This window comes from Pelecanus crispus, chromosome 2 (genome assembly GCF_030463565.1).
Source record: "Pelecanus crispus isolate bPelCri1 chromosome 2, bPelCri1.pri, whole genome shotgun sequence".
Lineage (NCBI taxonomy): Eukaryota > Metazoa > Chordata > Aves > Pelecaniformes > Pelecanidae > Pelecanus > Pelecanus crispus.
Window position 1 is genome coordinate 95,036,131 of NC_134644.1, and position 22,955 is coordinate 95,059,085.

Consider the following 22,955-nt stretch of genomic DNA (forward strand, 5'->3'; position numbering starts at 1 on the left):
TTCATCCTAGAGGAGAGAAGGCTTTGGGTGGGGATCTAGTAACAGCCTGAAAATACCTACAGGGAGTTTACATGAAGAATGGAGCTAGGCTCTTCACAGTGGTGCATGGTGGGAAGACAAGGAACAGGCAGTTTCAGACTGGATATAAAGAAAAACTTTTTCACTCCAAGGACAGTCAAGCACTGGATTGGATTTCCCAGAGAGTTTGTGCAGTCTCCATCCTTGGAGGTTTTCAAGACTAGACAGTAGCCTAGCCTATGTTATAGCTAGCTGTCCTTTGAGCAGGAGGTTGGACTTGAGACTTGTCACTTCCAACCTAAATTATCCTCTGTCCATCGTATGCCGATACAATGTGCAAATTGGTTGATCTAATTTACATTTTTACTCAACCCTGTGATAATAGATATCATTGTACTTTCTGTTGCCAAAAGGGAGGTGCATTCAACTCTAATAGAAGTACTGCCAGTATGTAATTTACACCTACTGGTGTACAGCAGGATGGATCCAACCCATGCTGTGTGAGATGTACTCTGTATAACTTTTGTAGTTATAATTCATTACAACATTCTTACAAAAATTGTATTTTGAAATGCACAAAGCTGATTCAGTGGAAAGAAAGGCATATAGATTGGATTGAATACAAATGAATGCTCTGCTGTTACTCAAAGCAAAAATCCCATTTTTTGAAGCAGATGGGCAGTAGTTAAGAGGAAATTCTCTCTTCCCCCCCCTCACATTCACTTACCTATCCACTCTGTTATTAGAATACAAATATTACAGAGGAGAATAACCCTGACAGTATAAAAGTATAATATAATTTAATTAAACCTTAAATAGATATAATATTACTTGAGGAAAGATTGGGAGTAAGCAAACAAATGCATTAATCTACTCTGTCAACAGTCTTCATTTCCTAAACCTTTGCCAAGTCATCATTCTGCTAGGAGATTCTGATGTGCTGGGATTTAACAGCTACTGCTCATATCAAAAATACACTTTAGTACTTTGGAAACACATCTTAATCTTTCGCTGCACTGACTTCTAACACAGAATGAAGGGATATATCAATTCCTGCACATTTTGTGTTGCTTAGAGCTAGCAGTGCTTCTGGCTTTAGGCAGGCAGAAATCCCTGCAACAATTTTCAGCAATTCAGAAAGGAAAGTCAAGGAAAGCATTCACAGAAGTTCTGAACTACAAATCATCTATAATAGTAAGTTAAAAGTAGAGCAAGCTAGAGAATAACCGAATATTCTGACAGCTTTTCAAGTTTATAAGACTTCCTTCTTCATTAAAAAAAAAATTCAAAGCAAAATGGTGCTATGTATGTCATAGTTTTGTTTCCCTCCTTTTTGTCCCTTTTTTCCCCCTCCCATTTCTCCCTTTTATTTCTCCCTTTCAATTTAAATGCCCAGATGTCCCATGGCTACAAACTTTGCCAGTGTCAAAAGGTCTTTGAAGCATTTTCCAGAAAACAGGATGTTGCGACAAGAGCAAGTAGCCCTTATTTAGAGGACTGTTACAAAATGTATTGATTTATTAGAATTAATAAGAAAATTATTAGGTATGGTGTCTGGTTTGAGGGTATTCTGAAAACAGTTTCTGGTTGCTGTTTCTTGGGAGTTCAGAAAAGGTAATATTTGCACTGTCTGAAGAGAAACTTTAAGGCCATATTTTAAAAATGACTTGGTGGAAAAATCCCATGTTTACTCTGTTCTTCAGTCCCAGTGGACAGAGGATGTCCCCTCTGTATCCTGAGTAGAAACAGTCTATGCCCAGTGGTGGATCTTGATTATTGGGATTTATACTTTAGCATTGATGAAATTGGGGTATGGCTGACTTATAAAGAGGGTATGGAACCTGAGGGAAAATTTAATGTGGACTACATTGCATGTCTCTAAAGAGTGGGCTGTTCACTGAACTGAACCTGAACTTTTATGCCATAAAGCCAGGTTTTATGTGAGGCTTAAAGATGACTGGAGAATGTTACAACAGGTTTTGAACTTCCCGTTCCAAGAAGTTCTAGAAAGTATTTTTCCCTGCTCGTAAGACCTCAGAATTACAGGTAGCAATGCAGAAAATAATGATAAAAATAATTCTGATGAAACACATACAGCAGTTATTATGAATAAGTGGAGAGGTTTCACAAAGAAATTTCAAAAGATATTTTTTGAAAATGCAGATGGATTTTTCATACATTTGCCTTTAGGAGGGTTATAACAGGTAACAAATCTCCACAAATGTAATGTTTTTCTCATGAAGTCTGATGCTGTATATTGTCCAGAAACCAGTCCCAACCTCATGAAGTGATTGGAATTATGCATGAAACTCAGTTTGGAAATGCTATCAAAACAGTTTGTATTTCTCCTGTTTGTCTTACTAGATGTGAGTAAATTGATGCGTAGTAGTGCACGGTTTGATTCCTCTGTGATTTTTGTTACAGATCTATCTTTTTCCTTTTGTTTTTGTAATCAATACATGACACTTTTTGCTAGGGAGCAACCTGAGGTCTTAACATAAAAAAAAAGTTGTGCATGTGTTTTTTTGCTAAAACATCTCAGATGAAATATTGTCATTTTCCTGGCAGACTACAGGTTCTGATCAAAGTGTGCAGCTTTCACAGTTTAGTGTGCATGGTGTCGTAATATACGTAGTAATGTGAAGTTACGGACCTTAAAATTATAAGCAAAAACATCTGCTTATATGTGTTTCATGCACAGTGAAGAGAACAACAAAGCTTAAATTGACTGCACTTTTTCCAATTTGGTGCTAGTTCTGACTGTATTATCTCAAGTGTATTGAGCTTACTGGAAGCAATCTGCAGATAATTTTTCTAGAAAGGAGCTGTAGACTTTTCCTCCCAGTTTGAGATGCACCTTTTTGTCTAGAAACTACAGTATAAATGCAATAATAATAATGATCAAAGTAGTTGTAATTTGAGTCACAAGTCAAGTGTGAAAGTGATAGGTAGTCTATTTGTATGTATTAATACTTTCTAGTTCAAAAGCAGAGAAACAGGGAAATCAGTGTGCAGATGGATAATGGGGCATATACACTGCGGCAGGCAGTTGTCACCTTTTAAAACTATTTCTCTTCTGTTGTAACAGAAAACATGGTTGCTTTGTTTCTTATGCCTTTCCTTGACAAAGGTATAGTGTGGTTTTACATGGTTGTAAAGCACCCCTGCAATGGTTTTAAAACTACTTCCCTGTAACTTCTTATCCTTCTGACCTTGTGCAATAGTCATTTTAAGAGGCTTGAAGCAAGGACAGTCATCAATTACTCGGCTGTCTAAAACTGGTGCATGTTGGAAGGCACCAGTCCTAACAGCAACATGATGATCTTAACATTTGTTTAAAATAATCAAGCAGTAAACCATAAAATTAATAACCTTATTTTCTGCTCCTTTTGCAGTGGCCACTACCTCTGATAAAGCAAAACCGTAGCTGAATGAATACTTTGTTTATATTATTAGCCTTTCCAGGAAACATTTTGCCGCAAAGTTTAAAAAAAGATGTAAAAGATTGCTTGGTTTTGCCTTCAAGAGTCTAGTGTTCACTCTGGGATTTAAGCTAATGTTACTAAGAATGCTTGCTATTGTTCCTGCTAGAATGTGTATGTTATTTTCCATGTAGAATGTCTTTAAAGACAAAGAAGGATAGTGTAAACCGTAGCTGGTTTACTATGTAATTTAAACACAGAGAAGTGTTGATTTGCCACTGCCTTGTGTATTGTGTCATCTGTACTGGGCAAAGTGGCTTTAAAATGTTACCAAATGAGAATGGTCATGTCTAAAGTCCAGGCTACGTAGTTGTGAATGATACTATAGGGCTCTAGAGAATCAAACCCAGCATTTTAAATGTCCAGTAGTACTGACTTCCCTTGGCTTCATGTGTGTGTAGAGATAAATCATTCTGCCAGCTCCAGTTGGAGAGTGATAAAGAGGTTTCTTAATAAATAGATGACTCTAACTAGAGCTGGTTAAATTATTCATTGACAGCAATTTATGTGTGAGATTCGTAGCCCTTTATTTGGTTCACAAATTACCCACCACTTATTTGTAGTAATTTTTTGTTATTATAATCAAACCATAAATAAGTCATGATTTTGATCAGTTTGCTGCTGATATTTGCTCATATAGTTTGTTTTTATTTTAGATAGCATGTTCATGAATTGCCTACTGCGAGTAGATGGCACTTGTATTCTTTTCTCTCATGGGACAAATTTAAGTAAGAGAAGCCCTTCTTTTCTGTTCATAAATTATCATTATGTGTCTATAATTGCCCAGCTCCATTGCATAAAGACTATAAATAAATGTCCAAAGAACATACGGTGTATGCACTTCTGTGCCACCACTGGAAGTTGGAACTGCTGCAAGAAGCAGCTACTGGCTGAAGAACAGCTGGCTCTGTATGGGAGCAAGACTAATGTGCAGGCCAGGGAGGGAAAGATTGTGAAGAGCTGGAGACAAAGTCTCGACCTTGCATTAAAAAGAGACCAGCTCCTCTTTGTCACAGGGATGCTGAGCTTTCAAATCCTGACTACTTTATAAACTTAGAATGACCAAAAAGCCTTTCCTTCTTCCTTTCTAGTATTTTTGGGAGTCACCTCTTCTTCCTGGCAGGGAAACTGGACTTGATAACCCCTACATTCATTTGTTATTAGATAATTCTAATGCACAGAATGTGAAGCTGCGAGTGAAAGAGGTATGTTACATGGTACTCAGTGTTGTCTGCTGTCTTCAAAGCTAAGGTATCTACTGGCATCTAAGCCTATATTCAAATCTCTTGTTTTGCCCCTGCTAGCGTGCACTGCCAGTCAACAGGCTTGGTCCTAATTTCGAAAACAGCTATTGGAAATAGCCTTATCTCGGGGTGAAGTTTGCCCTTTGAACCATGTAACTCTTGTGTGAGTACACAGTTAGTGTTCAGGACTCTTCCTGAGAGATGTGGGGAGGAAGCCTTCTGTTTGAAGGAACTTGGCTGTATCAGAACTTTTCAGAAAGGATTAGGTAACTTGGCACGTTGCTGAGCATTTTGAACATCTTTAGAATATTCTGCAAAGCCTTTTACTTTTAAAAAGCCTTTCATTTAAGGTGGACATGCATGAGTGACTCTGAACCCCTGCCAACCAATTAAGAAAGTGGAATATTTAAATCATGGGGAGAAAAAAAAAAGTCCAAACCCTACATGAAACTCATTTTTGACCCTAAAAAAAAAAAAATGTTGGGTCATAAGCATGATGATATTATATGTACGATACTCAGTGTGAGTGGTCAGTAAAGTAATCATTAAATGGGGTATTTCGCTGAACTCCTGGTTTTGTTAAAGTTTATGAGCTTCTTCATTCTGCAGCAGTGTTTTTCCCAGTAAACCTGAAGAAAACCAAATGTTTACAACTAAGCAAATACAAGCAGTGCCACTAGTAATCAGTGGGGGTTTTCCCCAATAGTATTTGTGGATTTTTTTTTTTTTCCTTGTGTTTACCCAGCTCTGGTCATAGGACATGGCAAATCTTCATAAGGTAAAGAATTTCTTAATAAAGATATGCCATATTTACTTTGTTCTGTGACTTGTAAGAGTCATCAAAATGTGAAGATGTGTTATTCCAAATACTGTGGCCTTTGTGTGAAGAGTCCTGTAACCTGCAGGCAGATTCATAAAAAGATAGATTAGGTTCCATATACTGTATAAAGTCACTGGGTAAGAGTCATAATGTTTGGAGCAGAGACTCACTTGTCTACAGATTCATTCTTCTAGTTTTTCTTTGGTTTTATTTTCCTTTCCTATCCCACAAATCTTGGAAATTTCATTCCTGAACTGCACACCTTCAGGAGAAATAGGCATGACCAAAACCAACACAATGGTTAAATTACTTGCCTAGGAGATAAGAGCTGATTTTTAATGAAGAAGCTGTGTGAGATTTCCTGGTTATTGCCAGATGTCCCAACTCCTGGACCATTATATAAAAAATATAATGTAATATGATTATGTATATTATATACTATGGCTATTACTGCTTTAATGTCCTAGAGTAGTGAGGTGAACAACTTCTGGCGAGGGGTTTTTTAGATTCATGTCTCTAATCCCAATTTTGCTTCTGTCTCTTGTCCATTTCCTTCCTAACTTACATTAGATTAGAAAGAAAATCATTCTTTCCTTCTGTATTTCTGAACAAAAGCTGTGGTTTATGCTGAAATTGCTGCTGAAGTTCCATGCACATCATACTGGATTTGAACTGGATACGTGTACTGGGTTTAGCTCATCTGGGGACTGAGGCATAGGGGCATGTACTATGCAAACTGCAAATGAGTTTGAGTAGAGTTTAGTTCCTGAAACATTCTAGTCAGCCAAGTTTATGTTGCTTCTGGATCTGCACAGTAGTGAGTTGTCTTTCTGACACTTCCAATGAAAACAGCCACATGTGACTCAGTTAAGAAATCAGTCAAGGTTTATTGTGGGTTATTATCTGAGAAGTAGTTTTCTCCACTTGTGCGTGTAAGTGCTTCTTTGATCTAGGCACTGGAAAATTTATTCAGTGGGAAAACACTATCATATTCATAGCATGCGTTAGGTAGTACAAGGTATTTATTATTGTGGTGGCATGAAGGAAGGCAATAAAAAATAATAGGAGCAGTAAGCACTCCCTGTCCAGTCAGATGCAATCAGAGTTAATACATCTCAACTTTGGGAGACTGGCAGGGATCCAGGGCCTGTATTTGATAGTAATTTTATCCTTTGGGTAGAGTGTGGCATTCTTTGCTGCCGCTCTGTGTCAGATAGCAAGCTTTAAATCATAAGAATCATTTCATCTAGTGATTAATATCTGTGTTTATTATCTACTCTACTACTTTAGATAGAGGTTACACATTTTGTTAGAGGTACTCACCTCCACTATCTGAGAAGTCCAGTCCTACCTAGCGATTAAACATTTTAGCAGGTCTCTCCAAAATTTGAATGTTTTCTCTTCCTGAGAAGAAGCTTCTGGGAAATTAATATAGACTTTTTCTGTTTGTTTCATTGTGAATTGTTTTACCCAGTAACAACCTTATAGTTTTATTTCTTTCTCTTTTCAGAATCCAGAATATAGAAATTACGCATCTCTTGACAGGTGTAATGTTTCCCATTCGGAACCATAAGAATTCTTGTGTCTTCTTTGCCTCAGGGCTTCAGGTTTTGTGTACGTATGTGTGATTTTTAGTGCAGTAAAAGTGGATGTTGCCAACATGAGTGGCTGTAATTGCAATATGTTGCCAAATGGGCATTCTCTAGAGTAGGTGTTATTCACATGTAGCTCTTGATATTGAATCTGTTTAGTTATCATCTAAGTTACCTTAGGGAGTAAAATTTTTTCATGTTTGGGAATAAGAGAGTGTTGCCAGTCACACTCTTCTCAACCACCTGTGTCTGAACCACAGCATAATTTGTCCTAATTTATGTCTGTAAGTATAAACTAGATAGGCTCACTTCAAGTGCAACCTTAAGTACAGCCCTAAGCAATCCTTACATAATTGTTTCTTACGATAATGTGTTGATTTAAAAGGAGAATTCCTATCCAGTGGACCAAAATATTTGAGACTTCTAAAAACATCTATTAGGATTCTTGGTAAAGGTAGTCTCATAGCACATTCTCACAGGTTAGTGTGCATATTGGCAGGATCCGTTTGATTCAAATACAGTAACTATGATCACAGGCAAGAAATAGGTACATTTTGGTTTGGCTTTAGGTTTGATGCACCAATATAGTCTTGATATTCTATTTAATTTTGAACCTGACATTGTTGAAATACATTCCTTTTCTGAGCTAGAAGAATGTGTCTTTTTCTATGCCAAGTTACTTCAGTCTGATGCAAAACAAAACAAAACAAAAATGCTATAGTGACCTTCTTTAAGGATTCTTGCATCATTTGTCATGATCCTTGTAAATATTTTTTATTACTGAGTAACTTTATAGGCAGAACTTGGGTAAACTAAATACAAATTCAAAATGAGATTATTGCTTAGTAAGATCAAGGACTTTATGCTTGATGTTGTTATGAATCATGCCTTTGCTCTGTATTGCCTACCTGAGATTTCCTGATACCTCCACAAGGAAGAAAAAAGAGTACATGTGTGGGGTACTAGAGCTAAACTTGCAACTGTTGTCAGTCACCTGTTTGCCAAGCCCTGAGAAGCAACTTTCTGTTCTTGAACTCATTAAAGCCTCATCTAAAGATTTTATGCTGTAGTTTTAACCATATCCTCTCTGCATGAATAGCATTTCTTAAACTAATGTTAGTGTCTAAAGTATTGTTATACATTTGAATTCTCACATTTTAATATAAATTTCTGAAGGGGATATAAATCATAGAATCATAGAATATCTTGAGTTGGAAGGGACCGATGAGGATCATCAAGTCCAACTCCCTGCTTCTCGCAGGACAATGGTGATACTTGGTATGGAGACATGATCAAGTAGCCGTGCCTTGGGCAAAGCTGATACACTTCCATGGGATTATCCTCTGCAATGAACACAGCAACACGAGAGAGAAAGGTCAGCCTGTTGATACAGTGATCTGGATGGTAGCAACACTCATATGGGGTATGTAGAGCTGAGGTTTCATTTCTCTTGGACTTCAAAGTTCAAAGCCATCTCTTCCACTTCCTTGTTGAATGCTTGATCCAGGAGACAATGGGCTGCTGTGGATGAGGAGGAGCCCTGCTGGATCCACTCACCGACAGTGTTTTAATCTGCGTGCAGAGCGCATGGTTCATCTGGCCTGCAGATGCAGGAGCACAGCAGCTCACAAGCCAAGTAGGTAGAGAATTCAGCTAGAGGAATGATGCCTTGCTCCCTGCCACAAGGACTATTAAAATATTTTTCCGATGCTTTTTAAAATAAACGGTAAGTGCTCCCTGAAATTCCCTAAGGACATGGAAGGTACCTGTTGCTTGCAGGGCATAAAATCACATCAGAAGCTGCTGAGAGTAAGGCAGAGGTGTTATTCACACGCTCAGTATATTGCTTATCTCTCTCACCCCTTTTCCCAGCTCTTTGAGATTCTTCCCCACTGGTGTATGTTAACACGATTCTCAGAGACTTCATGATTTTTCTTGGCTGCAGCTGAGACTTTTCTGTCTTTAGTTCAGCTGTCTCCTGTGCATCAAGGGAGAATAAGGTAACTGCCTGTCACTGGTTTTGAATTTGTCAGCAAATCAAGTCAGTGTGCAAGAAAAGAGCATAACAAAAGAAGTTTTAAATCTTCAGGAAGAAAAGATACCTGTTAAAGTATCTATACTAAGATATTGTTATAGTTACATAAAATAGTTTTACAAAAAGTGAAGTTTCACGTTTTAATTGTTTTGCCTTTAGATGGTAATACTGTTCTGAATACCAGTTTCACACATGGAGTCTTAAGAGAAGGTGGCTGACGACTGAAGCCAGATCTCACAAGTCTCCAAAATGATCCATGAGAACAGTTTCTTTATTAAAACTTTTATCATTGAAAGCTAATTAAATGAGATTGCAAATAAAGATCATGAAAAGGTACCACTTCATAAAGACTTAAAATAACTAATGCTTTATGTCATATAAATAAAGGTAATGTACCACAGATTGAACTGTTAATAAATGTTTTTTTATCGACTATAGCCTGTTAAGGAACTGTAGCCGCTATAGCTTTTGCTTGTAGGTATTCTAAAGATGTGTGTTACTTCTGAGTAAGTTGAGTGCATGAACTGTTAAGGATATATTCAGCTCCTCCAGATCAGAAAAAAATTCATTAACTTCTATCTTATCTCTCTCAGTCACATCTTTGGCAAGCTGAAAATCTCTTATGAGAATGAAAACGGAAAAAAAGTAGTAAATAAAGGTGTGAACAATGAGCACGATTCATGAAAAATACATACATTTTGAGAGTGTTGAAATTACTTTGTTTCTTTTGTCAGGCAGGAAGAAACATCTGGTTTAGATCTAGGGAGAGTAAAAATTTGCCAGTAGGTATATAAGCTTCAATCTAACAAGCTGGGGAAAAGGAATGATTTGCTTTGATATTCTTTCTTTGTGAAGAAAACAGACCTAATTGTTGTGGAGGCTGACACACGTAATTCAGCACGTGTTTTGTTGTTTAGTATAGGGTTTTGCTTAAACTTCTAGAAAAGAGCAAGGGGAAAGCAGAAAAAAATAGATTTTGGTTTTAGGAGTTAGCAGCTTCAAGTTTGCAGACATAGTCTTTCAAAAAAAGGCATCCTGCTTTGGTTTAGCTGCTGGTTGCTTTGCATTTTAGTCTCAAATAAATCTGAATTTCTCTTTAGAACTTTAATTCTCTGTTTATTTGGAAGATTTTTGAAAAAATCTGACTGGAGCTGGCTTTAAATTCCAATTCGATATAGGAGGCATGAAATGGCCATTGGTAGATGGTACACAAATTGTACTGTTTTCTAAAATACAATACATTTTTCATTCATAGGAAACGCTGATAGTAGAAACCTTAATTGTACCAATTTACAATCTGTTTTACTTTAGGAAGAGGTAGATGTTTTCTGTAAAAAAGCAGGTTTTTAACTCTTTGCATGGTAATTACTGGAAGAAGCCTTTGATGATTCAACTGCAAATTGATTATTTCCTTGATGCTTTTGAGACATTGTCATACATGGGAATTAAATCTGCAGGGGATAGAAGTGTTCTAAAGAATGCATTATGTTTAAAAAGCTTTCTCTGGAAAACAATAAAGAGAGGATTGAGATGGTAGTTGCCCTGACAGATAAATTTCAAAATTGTTGTATTTGAAAACTGAAACTAAATTTCCTTTTCTGGGGAGTGGGGGTGGGTTTAATCTTCAATAATTGTTGGACAGTGTTTGTCATTAATTTGTATGTTCTTTCTCTGTCCTACCAAACACATGGCTTTGTTTGAAGAAAGCTCCTTATTTTGGAACAACTAGTATCTAGATGAGCGCTTTTTTTTATTCAAAGGAGTCTTTGAATCAATAGTTCTAATTCCTGCGTAGAAAGGTTAGTCCATAAATATTCCCTTCATAAAATAAATACAAATTATATTTTGACGTACAGCCATGAGAAACTCCTCTAGTTGCACAGGTACAACTGAATTTCTCTTGGAATAGCCACTAAGGCATTAAGAAGATTGCTAATCATTTCAGAAGGTATGCAAGTAGATTGTAGCTAAAATCGCACCTTTCAGATTATTAATAATTAGCAAATGAGTTAAATTCTCTTTCCTGCACAAAAGCCTGGGGACCTGTAATAGACCATCATACCTCCTTTGTCAACAGGCATTATCAACAATGTGTCTCATTTCAGCTTTAATTCAAGTTAATTTCCAATACTGTAAGGAAGCACATCAATATTGACTTGAAATATAATAGGAAAGAGGGAATAAGGAGGAGTCGGAGCCGCAGATAAAAAGTAAATCCAAAATATTGTGCATGCTTGCTTTTTATAAGCTATCTTTCAAAACTGCTGTTGTTACATCTAAGAATTAAAAAACAAAAAACAACAAACCAGAGTGCAGAAATACTAGGGGTCTTACCCAGAGAAGAATATTTTAATGTAAGATTTTGCTACGTATTTCTGCTGCTGCTTGCAAATCTCTATTCAAAGAAAGAGCCAAACCTTTCCTATTTGCTAAGTGTGATAGTTAACCAACAATTCTGTGCTTTGAAACTGTTAATATGCTAAACACTGTGTGGTATAACTATTTCTATATAATTTAAAGGTGGCTTTTACTGAAATATATTAAAATTATATGTGTACCATTTTAACACTTTCTTTCTTTATAATTGTCAAGACACCAGAAAACGGAATGCTTAATTGTAGGATTGCTATGAACTGTGGATAGTATGACAGGAAGCAGGAAATTTTGATTGATTAGTTGTGGAAGTTGCTTTTCCTCAAATTTGGGAGTCTTTGCTTCCCTGCTCATTTTTGTTAACTTTCCTTTTTCTACTAAACATACTATCAGACCAACAATGACTGTGTTTGTGCCTGGACTTTCCTAAAAGCTTTTAAGCTGTAGAAGTCTGTGCTCTTATATGGCCAAGGATTCTTAGATTATTGTTACGCTCTAGCAAGAGCAGAAATATATAAACAACCTCTGAAATCCAAAACCCTTTGAAATTTGGCAAGGAGAGAGAATGATTTGGTTTAAAATCTGGGATCATTAAAAAAAGAAAAAAACCCTAAGAAAAAACCAACCCCCCCGCTTTTCTTTCTGGAGTAGATCTGGAACTAGAAAGGACCTGGTTTTATATTTACTTCAGATGGGGCGAAAAACTCCAAGACCAAACATATTCACTATTTTGGACTAAGGTCTCACATGAACAAGCTGCAAGATTTCTCAAGCCCAGACTGTAGCTTTTTTTTTTAAATCTAACATCTCTTGTTCTACCTTTAAAGTCCAATTTCTTGAGACATATTGATGATTCTGCAATGATTCAGCTAAAAATATAGCTCACTTGGTAGATTATGTAGATTTTTAGTTGTTTTGCATTCTTGCAACTATAAAAAACAGCTAGATAATCTAAGAACTTCAGTTAGGGAAAGCTCGCTTCTTGGTGGTTTGTGTATATTTTCTGTAGGTGACAGAAACCAATTAGTATTTATTTCTGTTCCAGATTTTCAGTGGTATTAATGCTACCTTTTATAATAACAAGTTTGTGACATGGGTTGCTGTTGCTTCAGTTAATTAAATTTACTGAAATTTAATTAAATATCCATGAGCAACAATTTGTGAGTTTTCCAGGTTGCTCGCATACTTGTTGCTCCAACAGTCTGCTACGATGGAGTAGGAAAATTAGGGTACCTGAATAAGGGAGAGCTTAGGCTTTGCTATTTCCTGTAAGTGATGTCACAGAGGGTAACCAGCATTTCATTTAGCCTATTTAGTGCTTAAAAATAAGCCTCCATATTAGCAGGGCAGAACAATTTACGACAGTTCTTGGGGATATGCAACAAAATTCTTTCTGTATTTCCAGCTACAATATTTGTTAAAAGCTTTTGTTATACAATTACATAATTACATTTTTAATCTAATAAATGTGCTTTAGTATTTCTGTTAATATCCACCATTGTCTTGTTATCATCATGATGATAATGAGTTGTAATAACAAGGCAATCACAGTAGTTTATTGTTGAAATTCTTCATAAGCTTCTCACAGTTTTTATTCTCTATCAAGGCAGCAAAACAGAACATGTTCAGATTTTTAACCTCCATTTCTGACTGAAACTTGTAGAAAAATCACATCGTATGTATTTTGTTACACCAAGAAATATAAGTAGAGAAAAAGAACAAATTAACTAGCACACTGACAAGATTGTTCAAACAGTCATTTAATTTCAAATGGAGAGACAAACTATCAACATGTAAAACAGCTCTGAAAATAAAAGTAAAAATTTTTTAAAATGGAAATTTATGTGTTGATAAAGTATCAGAATTCTGTATTAATTTTTGAGGTTCACTTTTTTTTTCTAAAGAAGTAATGAATATATATTTAAAAATATGACAATATTTAAAGTAAAACTGTAAATTACGGTGGGCATTTTAAAATTAAACTATATTTTTTTTTTATTTTCTCTATCATTGTACTACAAAGATATTGAGGTCTGGAGCGTGTTCAGAGAAGGGCAGCAAAGCTGGGAAAGGGTCTAGAGAACAGGCCTTATGAGGAGCGGCTGAGGGAACTGGGGTTGTTTAGCCTGGAGAAGAGGAGGCTGAGGGGAGACCTTATCGCTCTCTACAACTACCTGAAAGGAGGCTGTAGGAAGGTGGGTGTTGGGCTCTTCTCCCAAGTAGTTAGTGATAGGACAAGAGGAAATGGGCTCAAGCTGCACCAGGGGAGGTTTAGATTGGATATTAGGAAAAATTTCTTCACCGAAAGTGTTGTCAAGCACTGGAACAGGCTGCCCAGGGAAGTGGGTGAGTCATCGTCCCTGGAGGTATTTAAATACATGTGGATGTGGTGCTTAGGGACATGGTTTAGTGGTGGACTTGGCAGTGCTAGGTTAACGGTTGGACTTGATGATCTTAAAGGTCTTTTGCAACCTAAACAATTCTATGATTCTATGATTTACCCTAATGTATTTTTAGTTTTTGAAACAGAAGAGTTGAAGCTCAATCTTTCACTTTGTCCTTTAGGCTGTAGTATGTTCAAAAACCTATTCCTGTAAATCAAGTATAAATACATATCTAGAAACCTGGAGGTAAAAGATAAATTAAGTTACAGAGAATGGTTATATTTTCTTATCTTCTAAATATGCCCTTGCTCTAAACCAAATTGTACCCCACCCCCATATGGGAAAACATGATTATAGCAAAGGCTGTAATTATGTTCTACTGATAATTTAACTAATTTTAAAGTTATTTTTAAGAAGGGCAAAAAAGAGCAGGTTTCAAATCCTCTCATATTCTGTGTACCATATGCATCTTTTTTGATGTTACACAGATTGCTAAATCATAAGTCCTGGACTTTCCCTTTGTAGGCTCAACCAGCTGCTGCATTAGCTGTTCCTGTGTCTTTTTTTTGTGTTGAGCGCACTTAAGCCCTTATGCAACCTAATACTTTCTGTCATTGGAATAATTTTCTGCTGTTAACCAAATGCCCGTTCTGCTTTGCCGTAGGGCTTTCTTTCAGTTCCTGTGGTGGAAGAAAGCAAATGATACATTTTTTCACAGTGACAGGATGTTTATCAATCACCTTGCACTTTCTTTGATTTTGTGCTATTATACGTTCTGTACATCAATTTCATGCTTGGTATTTCAATTTATCCTTCTGAAAGACCTCTGCCTTGAAGACAACCCTAATTCCCTAATTTTTCTGTTTCTATGGTGTTTAATTAATACAAATGTTATATGATGAATGTAAACGCTGTTTATATAAACATATGGATATTTACAAGAAATTTAACATTAACAGATTTTTTTCTTTAATTCCAGCAGTCTTAATACTGTCTGAATGTTTTTATTTTCCCACTGGAAAAATAATTTGTATACAACAAATAATATGCAAACCCAGGGTATAATGGGCAAAATCAAAATAGTTAACAAATATGATTTTTCAAAGTCTGTTTCAAATTACACTTGAAAGTATATGTAATTTGTATTCATTTCAACTACACCTTAAAATGTATTCTCACAAATATCCATCTATTAATTTTAAACTTTTCTTTAAAACACAAAACCCTAATTATTATCTTAACAGATTGTTAAGGGTGTCAATGAGTCTGTTTTCACATATTATAATATACATAGAGTAGTGTATTCCTTGCACAGGTGGTACCTTATTCAAGTTCAATTACAAATGTCAGCTGAAGTACCGAATATAGCTTTAGCTTCCATTTTCTGTCTTGTGTTGACTCCCCCTTTCCTCCGTGTTGACCACATTCTTTCATCTGCTTAAGACATCTTGCTTTTCTAAACAGTATTTTGTGGGGAAATTGCAAAATAGGCCCTTATTTACATTGACTGTTCTTAGTTTATAATTTGCAGTTGATTTTGCTGTTCCTTGAGTTTTTCTTGCTATATGTGAGGAGATTTTCAGATCTGTAAAGGCACCTTATTGTGCTCAGAACGTATAGGAATACTTGTAAAGTCACAAACATAGGCATACAACTGGCCTGAGGATATATTTGAGACTATTACAAGTTTCTTTTGCTGGCAACTCATATAGTTTAGAAGGCAGCAATGACTTTTTTTGCAGCATTACTGAAAGATGATACTGTAGGTTTCTCCTCTGAAAAATGTTGACTTGGATTCTGTGTTGTGGTGCTGGTTCAGTTGCTTTCTGGAGACCAACCCTCTCTCCAAGGTACTACGCTAAACTACAATAAAATTAAGATCAAATTAGGTTTTGTTTCACTGTCAAATATGGCAAGAGTTAAGACTGAAAGTTCCCAAAAAGGAATGGGTAGAGGGTTTTTCCCTTCTTTTAAAGAAGTGTAATGAACTTACTTTGATACTGCCTGATTTTGGATGATTTGTTAAAGATGTATTTGCTTGAAGAATGCAGCAAGATTTTGTAAACATAATAGCTCATATAAATATTTATTCTTCTCCATAGCAAGAAGTCGCTACAGCTTCTTTGAGTGTTCTTATTCCTGTTGGAAACTCAAGAAATTACAGGTTTATTAGTTCGTTGCATCTGCCATTTGTTTTGTGTGTTCATTTTCTGTTTTCCTTTGCAGGTGTCACCATGGATGTTATAATGATTTCAACCACACTCCTGGAGTGTTCTCCATTGCTGGCAATGCTTTATACCATTTACATCTTAAACTTTGTTTTTCAGTTTTACAGATCATCCTTTGATTTTGTCCCATTATCATTTTGTTCATTACAGACTCTTTTGCCTCCAAGCTTGTTCTCTACAACTCCGTCTCAGGCTTTGCATTCAGTTCTTGATAATCTGCTACACATTACATAGTAATGTTTCAACTAGAATTTTTCTTTCCTCTTCATCTTTATTCACAGTGATTAGATTTCTAATGTTCAGTTGCTGGTTTTGCAGGTCTCTCTAAAAGTATAGTCGTACAAGATAACAAAGCACATTATTTACTCCTTCTGGCCAATGTCATTATCTTTTACTACTCCTGTATATACTCGGTCATCCTTAAACCAAGGCTGTCAGGTGTCTGGATCTATTCCAGCACATCTTGCTTATGCTCAGGATGCGAAGATACCATTCATTTGAATTCTTAAATAGCTGTTTGTCTCAGTCTTGACATTTGTGATGAAACTGGAACTTTCCCTGTGTCCGTGGCAATAAAGTTACCTCCATTAGGAAGGTCTGTGTTTACTATTCTTCTTAGCTGTTTCTTGGCAGAAGTGGACAGTTAGTTTCCTTATAAATATTCACTTGAAAGATTTTGACAGGTCTGAAAACCTCTATGCCCCAGTGCCGTATTCAAGACTCATTTCTTTCCTTACTTCTCTATTTTGCTTTACACCTGTGGTGTGAAAATGGCTGAACAGACAATACTTTTGAGAATGGGACTTTTACAAGTTCTTTAGCAAATCTGCAATCTTTGCTGGAAGCTGGATGCATAGTGTTGCACACATTATAGCAGAATTGGAAACACTGGAGCAAAGCACCTGGCTTTTGAAAGTACTGATGCAATGGCTATGATTTTCCACTGTAAGGAAGCCTGGTATAGCCAGTATGATATACTAGTATAGTTTGAGGAGATTGATAGCCCCATACCCTTGCTACGTACCATAGTCTGATGAACATAGCTGCCAATTAAATCTGTGTCTGTATCAAAGTTGCAGAACAAAAAAGGATACTCACCCTAGTTTGGGCTCCCAGGTGGTTCACCGAAAATCAGAGTTATAGGCAGGAGGAATTTAAAGCAGAGAAGATAGGTTATAGAAGGTCAGAAGTAGGAGAGTTTACTGAGGCAGAGATAGATCTCAGATAGTATTTTATTCCTTTTTACTGAACTTGCATATGACGCAAATCCCTGCTTTGAAGGGTAATGTTTCTTCCTGATAATCTGTGGGATTTCTGGCACTGCTTCTTCACTTAAAGCCCAGTCATTTATGACTTTTGACATTTCTGTATGAGTACTGATCCTCTTAGACAACAAATGGGAAAGAAATGATTTGGGAGATGCTGAAAGAAAGCAAAAGGAAATGGGAGGAACAGAGACTGTATGCCAAGATAAGAAGGAAGAACTAGAGCAATGACAGCCATCCTAGGGAAGGCATCAGTGCTGCAGTTCTGAAAATGAGAATATTTTATTTCGTTCTTAGAGTAGTGTACTGCTGTGACCATACTCTCCAGGTCATAGACCTGAACATAAAAAAACTCTGTAATTCTGCCCTCTACAATAAACAAATTTACTGAGGAGAAAAGAAACACAAAATATTTGGGTTTGATCATATTCTCTTGTCCAAAGCTGCACTTCTAAGTTAAATGTATATGTAGGCATGGGGGAAGGAGGGCTGCAGTCATGGTTTTTTTCTTCTCTTTTATCTTTGGGGAGGTGACAGCAGTCTGTAGATGCCAGACCTGGCACAGTGGCAGGAAGAAATATTAGTCTGTACAAGAAGCACATGTTGAATACGTACCTGATTTTTATCTCATGCAGGAAAAAGATGGCAAGCCAAATGCAATGTATCATGAATCATACTGAATCTGTTGGCTGCTAATTAGACAAGTGATGTAGAGTTGTACTAACTGATCTATAAAGTGATACCAACTCATTTACATGTGTAAAATGATCTCACTGCTTCTTCTTTTCTTCCTCTTAGTACGTTTTTCCAATTTCTGTGCTCTGAAAAATAATTTTGTTCTTCCTCTTAGTACATTTTTCCAACTTCTGTGCTCCAAAAAATAATTTGTTTTTTCAGTCAGTGACTGACTAATAGAGCCATGGATATTTTTTTATGGCAACTTCTCAGACCATGTTTTGACCTTGAAAGTTGCTGTAATTGTAGTTGAGATTTTGCATCCAGCAATCATCAGTGGAAACACTGCTTGTTATGTTCTTCAGTTGAGCTGGTTATCGCTTAATTGCGAGACAAAACTGACTCTTGGCAAAGGTTTAATTAATTTTTGAATATAACTCTACTTTAGGTTGTTTGGAAAAAGGTGATAGTCAAATTAGAATTTTTTTAATATCAAAAAGGTTAAATTTTTATGAAAATTAAAATTGTCATTTAATACAAGTTTTTTTCTAACAAATAGTTTTACATACAGTAAATCCTGATGAACTTTTTTATGCCAAGGAAGGAGAAAAATGTAAACAGTTATATGAAGTGATTATTAAGAATTGAGAGGTCAGTCAGAAGACTTTAACATGCAGACATCATCTGTTACACTCAAAATCTTGTTATGGACCAAGGGGAATGCACTTTATATACTGAGTTAAGTATTTATGGTTCATCTACTTAGTTTTGACCGTCTAATGAAATGAAGTCCATATTATCTACTTATTACAGTTTTGTTAATAACATGGTTAAAATCTTATATATAAACTTGCTACTAACTCCCCCTGTTATCTGGTGTTATGCTTTCCCTTCCAGTACTTCTCTACTTACGACTGACTATTCAGTCTTCCTCAGGAAGGGGGAGCAGACTTTAACAGTAATTAGCATCTTGGTTTCTCCACCTCCTCTTCAGTTTTGGAGTCTGCTTGAGGCTACTTTTTTGTATTTTCTTAAGGTTGCTTTCTTGCTGTTCCTCACCACTTCCCAGGCAAAGTCTGAGAGCCGCACGCTGCCCTTCCCCAGCCCCGTGACCCCAGAGGGGCTGTTTGTCCCCCAGTGACTACGTAGGGGTGCCAGCCACCTGCCCCGGGTGCTCCCAGATTGAAGCCAATACAGGGAAGCCACAGGCACGTGGCCACCAGGCAATTGCTGCCACAGCTAAAACCAGCTCCCGCCAAGGCAGGGCCAGACCCGTGATGAGACCCTGTGCTGCCAGCTCTCCACCAAGCCTCTGGCTTTGTGCTAGTGATGGCAAAAATTATATTTACTGGGCTGCAGAACAGAGCATCCCAAACATTTATTTCAATTTTTACCGAGTCACAAGAGATGTTACAGTCTTTCAAGACTTCACGTAAGAATTGATCTCAGTATGAGTTTGCAGTGTTGGATCTTTAATATTTACTGTTGCTGGCACATAGAAGATTGCATATGCAGTTTTGGTCAGACAACTACCTAAAATATTTATCAGTGTGAGAATGTGGTCCTTTGTGTTCAGAACAAATGTTCTTTGGTGGTTTTAAATTATTGAAAAACTTTGCATGAGTGAATCAGAAATCTCATCAGTCATCTGACACTGGTTTGTGATGCTTAACTGTCTTTGCTTAGAAATCACAATAAGAATAGAAGTGAAGAGCAAATGCTAAAAGATATAATTTTTCAGAGTTCAAAGTCCAGATAAGTAAAAAGGGATACAGCCTTGTTTTATTGTTACATTCACCTAGACTCAATTAGACCTGCAGGTATTCATGTATATGTGCATTATTAAATGAATGTGATATATATTTAAAACCCATAGTTTTTAACACATAGAATTTAAAAACAGACTGGGGCAACAATGGACTTTATTGTTTTTTGAACTGCTTTAAACATAGTAAAGTGTAGTACAAACCGGTAATCTGAAATCAGTAACCCTTGCTGTGAATGTGCATTTATAATAGCCAGACTTTGAAAGCTTGTTTTCTATTGACTACTGCTGTGAAGTCTGTTCTGCACTACCAAAATTATTTTTTACTGTATTACATCACATAGAAAAATTTAATGGCTGTTTTCAAGTTCTTTTCACTGTATTATAGGCAATTGAAGAAACTCCAGTCAAAGTACTCCCATATTCTGAGGCTTCATTGAAAACATCCAGCATGGGACGAAGATTTGTTCACTGAATGACACTAAGTCCATAGAATTGCTAGTATGATTTTTAGTAACTCATTTGCCTTTTGCCTTTGCAGACTATGGCACTATTAAGAAAGTACTTGCCCCAATGAACCAGACTTCAAGCAGCTGCCTGCTCGAGGAAATTGAACTCCTGCCAAAAAGTCAGCAAGAGCCCATCAGGAGCCTTCAGATCCTGCACAGCCAGAGTGTCCTTTTTGTGGGCCTTCAGGAACACGTGATTAAGGTCCCTCTGAAGAGATGTCTTTTTTACAAAACATACAGGTATGAAGAATCAGCTGGTTTGATTTGGCTGGAGAAAAGTGCTTATGGGGAGGGGGGAGGAGTGGGGGGGCTGGGTGTGGAAAATGGGAAGTAAAAATTACTGAGTAGGAATCCAGATTAATTACCTCTCTCAGCAATGACTTTCTATGTACACTGTTTATCAGAAGTGTCTCTGAGTTCTTTTACTAAGTTGTTAGGACTAGATGAGACTCTCAAGGAATTACATTGATATTTGTCATTATACAGATTCTGAATTGTGAAATAAAACAGTAAGAAATGGTTCATATAGAAAACAAGTATCTGATAATGTGCAATGTAGCTGCTGGTTTAATATATTTAAAACTTGCAACTTGGACAAATTTAAGTTGGGTTTTTTTAAGCTGTATTATAATTTGAGTAACTTGGGTGACCTCTCTCCTCACCCCTCCCGATCAATGGACCAAAAGATGGTGACCAGGGGGGTTGAGCCCCTCCCACTGTGAGGGAGGATCAGGTTCGAGACCACCTGAGGAACCTGAATATACGCAAGTCTATGGGACCTGATGAGATGCATCCCAGAGTCCTGAGGGAATTGGCTGATGTAGTTGCCAAGCCACTCTTCGAATATCATATTTGAGAAGTCATGGCAGTCAGGTGAAGTCCCTGCTGACTGGAAAAAGGGGAATGTTGTGCCCATTTTTAAAAAGGGAAGAAAGGAGGACCCTGGGAACTATTGACCTGTCAGCCTCATCTCTGTGCCTGGGAAGATCATGGAGCAGATCCTCCTAGAAGCTATGCTCAAGCACATGGAGGACAGGGAGGTGATTTGAGACAGCCAGCATGGCATCACCAAGGGCAAGTCCTGCCTGACCAACCTAGTGGCTTTCTATGAAGGAGTAACTGCATCAGTGGACAAGGGAAAAGCAATGGATGTCATCTACTTGGATTTCTGTAAAGCGTTCGACACAGTCCCCCACAACATCCTTCTAAGTTGGAGAGATATGGGTTTGATGGGTGGACTGTTTGATGGATAACGAATTAGTTGGATGGTCGCATCCAGAGGGTCGTGGTCAATGGCTCGATGTCACATGGAGACTGGTGACAAGTGGGGTCCCTCAGGGGTGGTCCGTACTGGGACCAGTGCTATTTAACATCTTCATCAATGACATAGACAGTGGGATCGAGTGCACCCTCAGCAAGTTTGCAGATGACACCAAGCTGAGTGGTGCAGTTGACATGCCAGAAAGACGAGATATCATCCAAAGGGACCTGGACAAGCTGGAGAGGTGGGCCTGTGTGAACCTCATGAGGTTCAACAAGGCCAAGTGCAAGGTCCTGCACCTGGGACGGGGCAACACCCGATATCAATACAGGCTGGGGGATGAAGGGATTGAGAGCAGCCCTGCAGAGAAGGACTTGGGGGTACTGGTGGATGAAAAGCTGGACATGAGCCGGCAATGTGCGCTCGCAGCCCAGAAAGCCAACCGTATCCTGGGCTGCATCAAGAGCAGCGTGGCCAGCAGGTCGAGGGAGGTGATTCTGCCCCTCTGCTCTGGTGAGACCCCACCTGGAGTGCTGCGTCCAGCTCTGGGGCCCTCAGCACAAGAAGGACATGGACCTGCTGGAGCGGGTCTCAAAGAGGGCCACCAAAATGATGCGAGGGCTGGAGCACCTCTCCTACGAGGCCAGGCTGAGAGAGTTGGGATTGTTCAGCCTGGAGAAGAGAAGGCTGCAAGGAGACCTTATTGCGGCCTTTCAGTACTTAAAGGGGGCCTACAGGAAAGATGAGGAGAATCTTTTTAGCAAGGCCTGTTGTGACAGGACAAGGAATAATGGATTTAAACTAAAGAAGAATAGATTTAGTCTAGACATAAGGAAGAAATTTTTTACAATGAGGGAGGTGAAACACTGGAACAGGTTGCCCTTAGAGGTGGTAGAGGCCCCATCCCTGGCAACATTCAAGGTCAGGTTGGCTGGGGCTCTGAGCAACCTGATCTCCATAAAGCTGTCCCTGCTCCCTGCAGGGGTCTTGGGCTGGATGACCTCTAAAGGTGCCTTCCAACCCAAAGCATTCCATGATTCTATGATTCTATGAGTAAACAGTATCTCTGTGGATTCAGAAAAACTGGATTGGATGAACTGAGAGTTAAGACTAGTTGGAAAAGTGGCTAATTAAAGGTAGTGCTGGATCAGGAAACCACAATAAGTGTAAATATTCTACTAGGTGAAGTGTTACGCAGCTAAAAGTTGTTCCATCAAACAAGGAAAATAACTTACAAATTGGTTTTAGACTGTATTATGGTAGTTAAGGAATTTAAAGTTCAGCATACAACTTTAGAAAAAAGG

The 22,955-nt window shown here is 37.7% G+C and overlaps 1 protein-coding gene across 1 annotated transcript in view; it reads left to right on the plus strand.

Moving 5' to 3' along the window:
• The window catches only part of SEMA5A (semaphorin 5A), a 246,221-nt gene that overhangs the window by 118,346 nt on the left and 104,920 nt on the right, over positions 1-22,955 (plus strand). Inside the window, exon 10 of the mRNA XM_075705196.1 lies at positions 20,423-20,630. Within this exon, the coding sequence (XP_075561311.1) occupies positions 20,423-20,630 (208 nt within the window). The remainder of the gene's footprint in view (positions 1-20,422; positions 20,631-22,955) is intronic.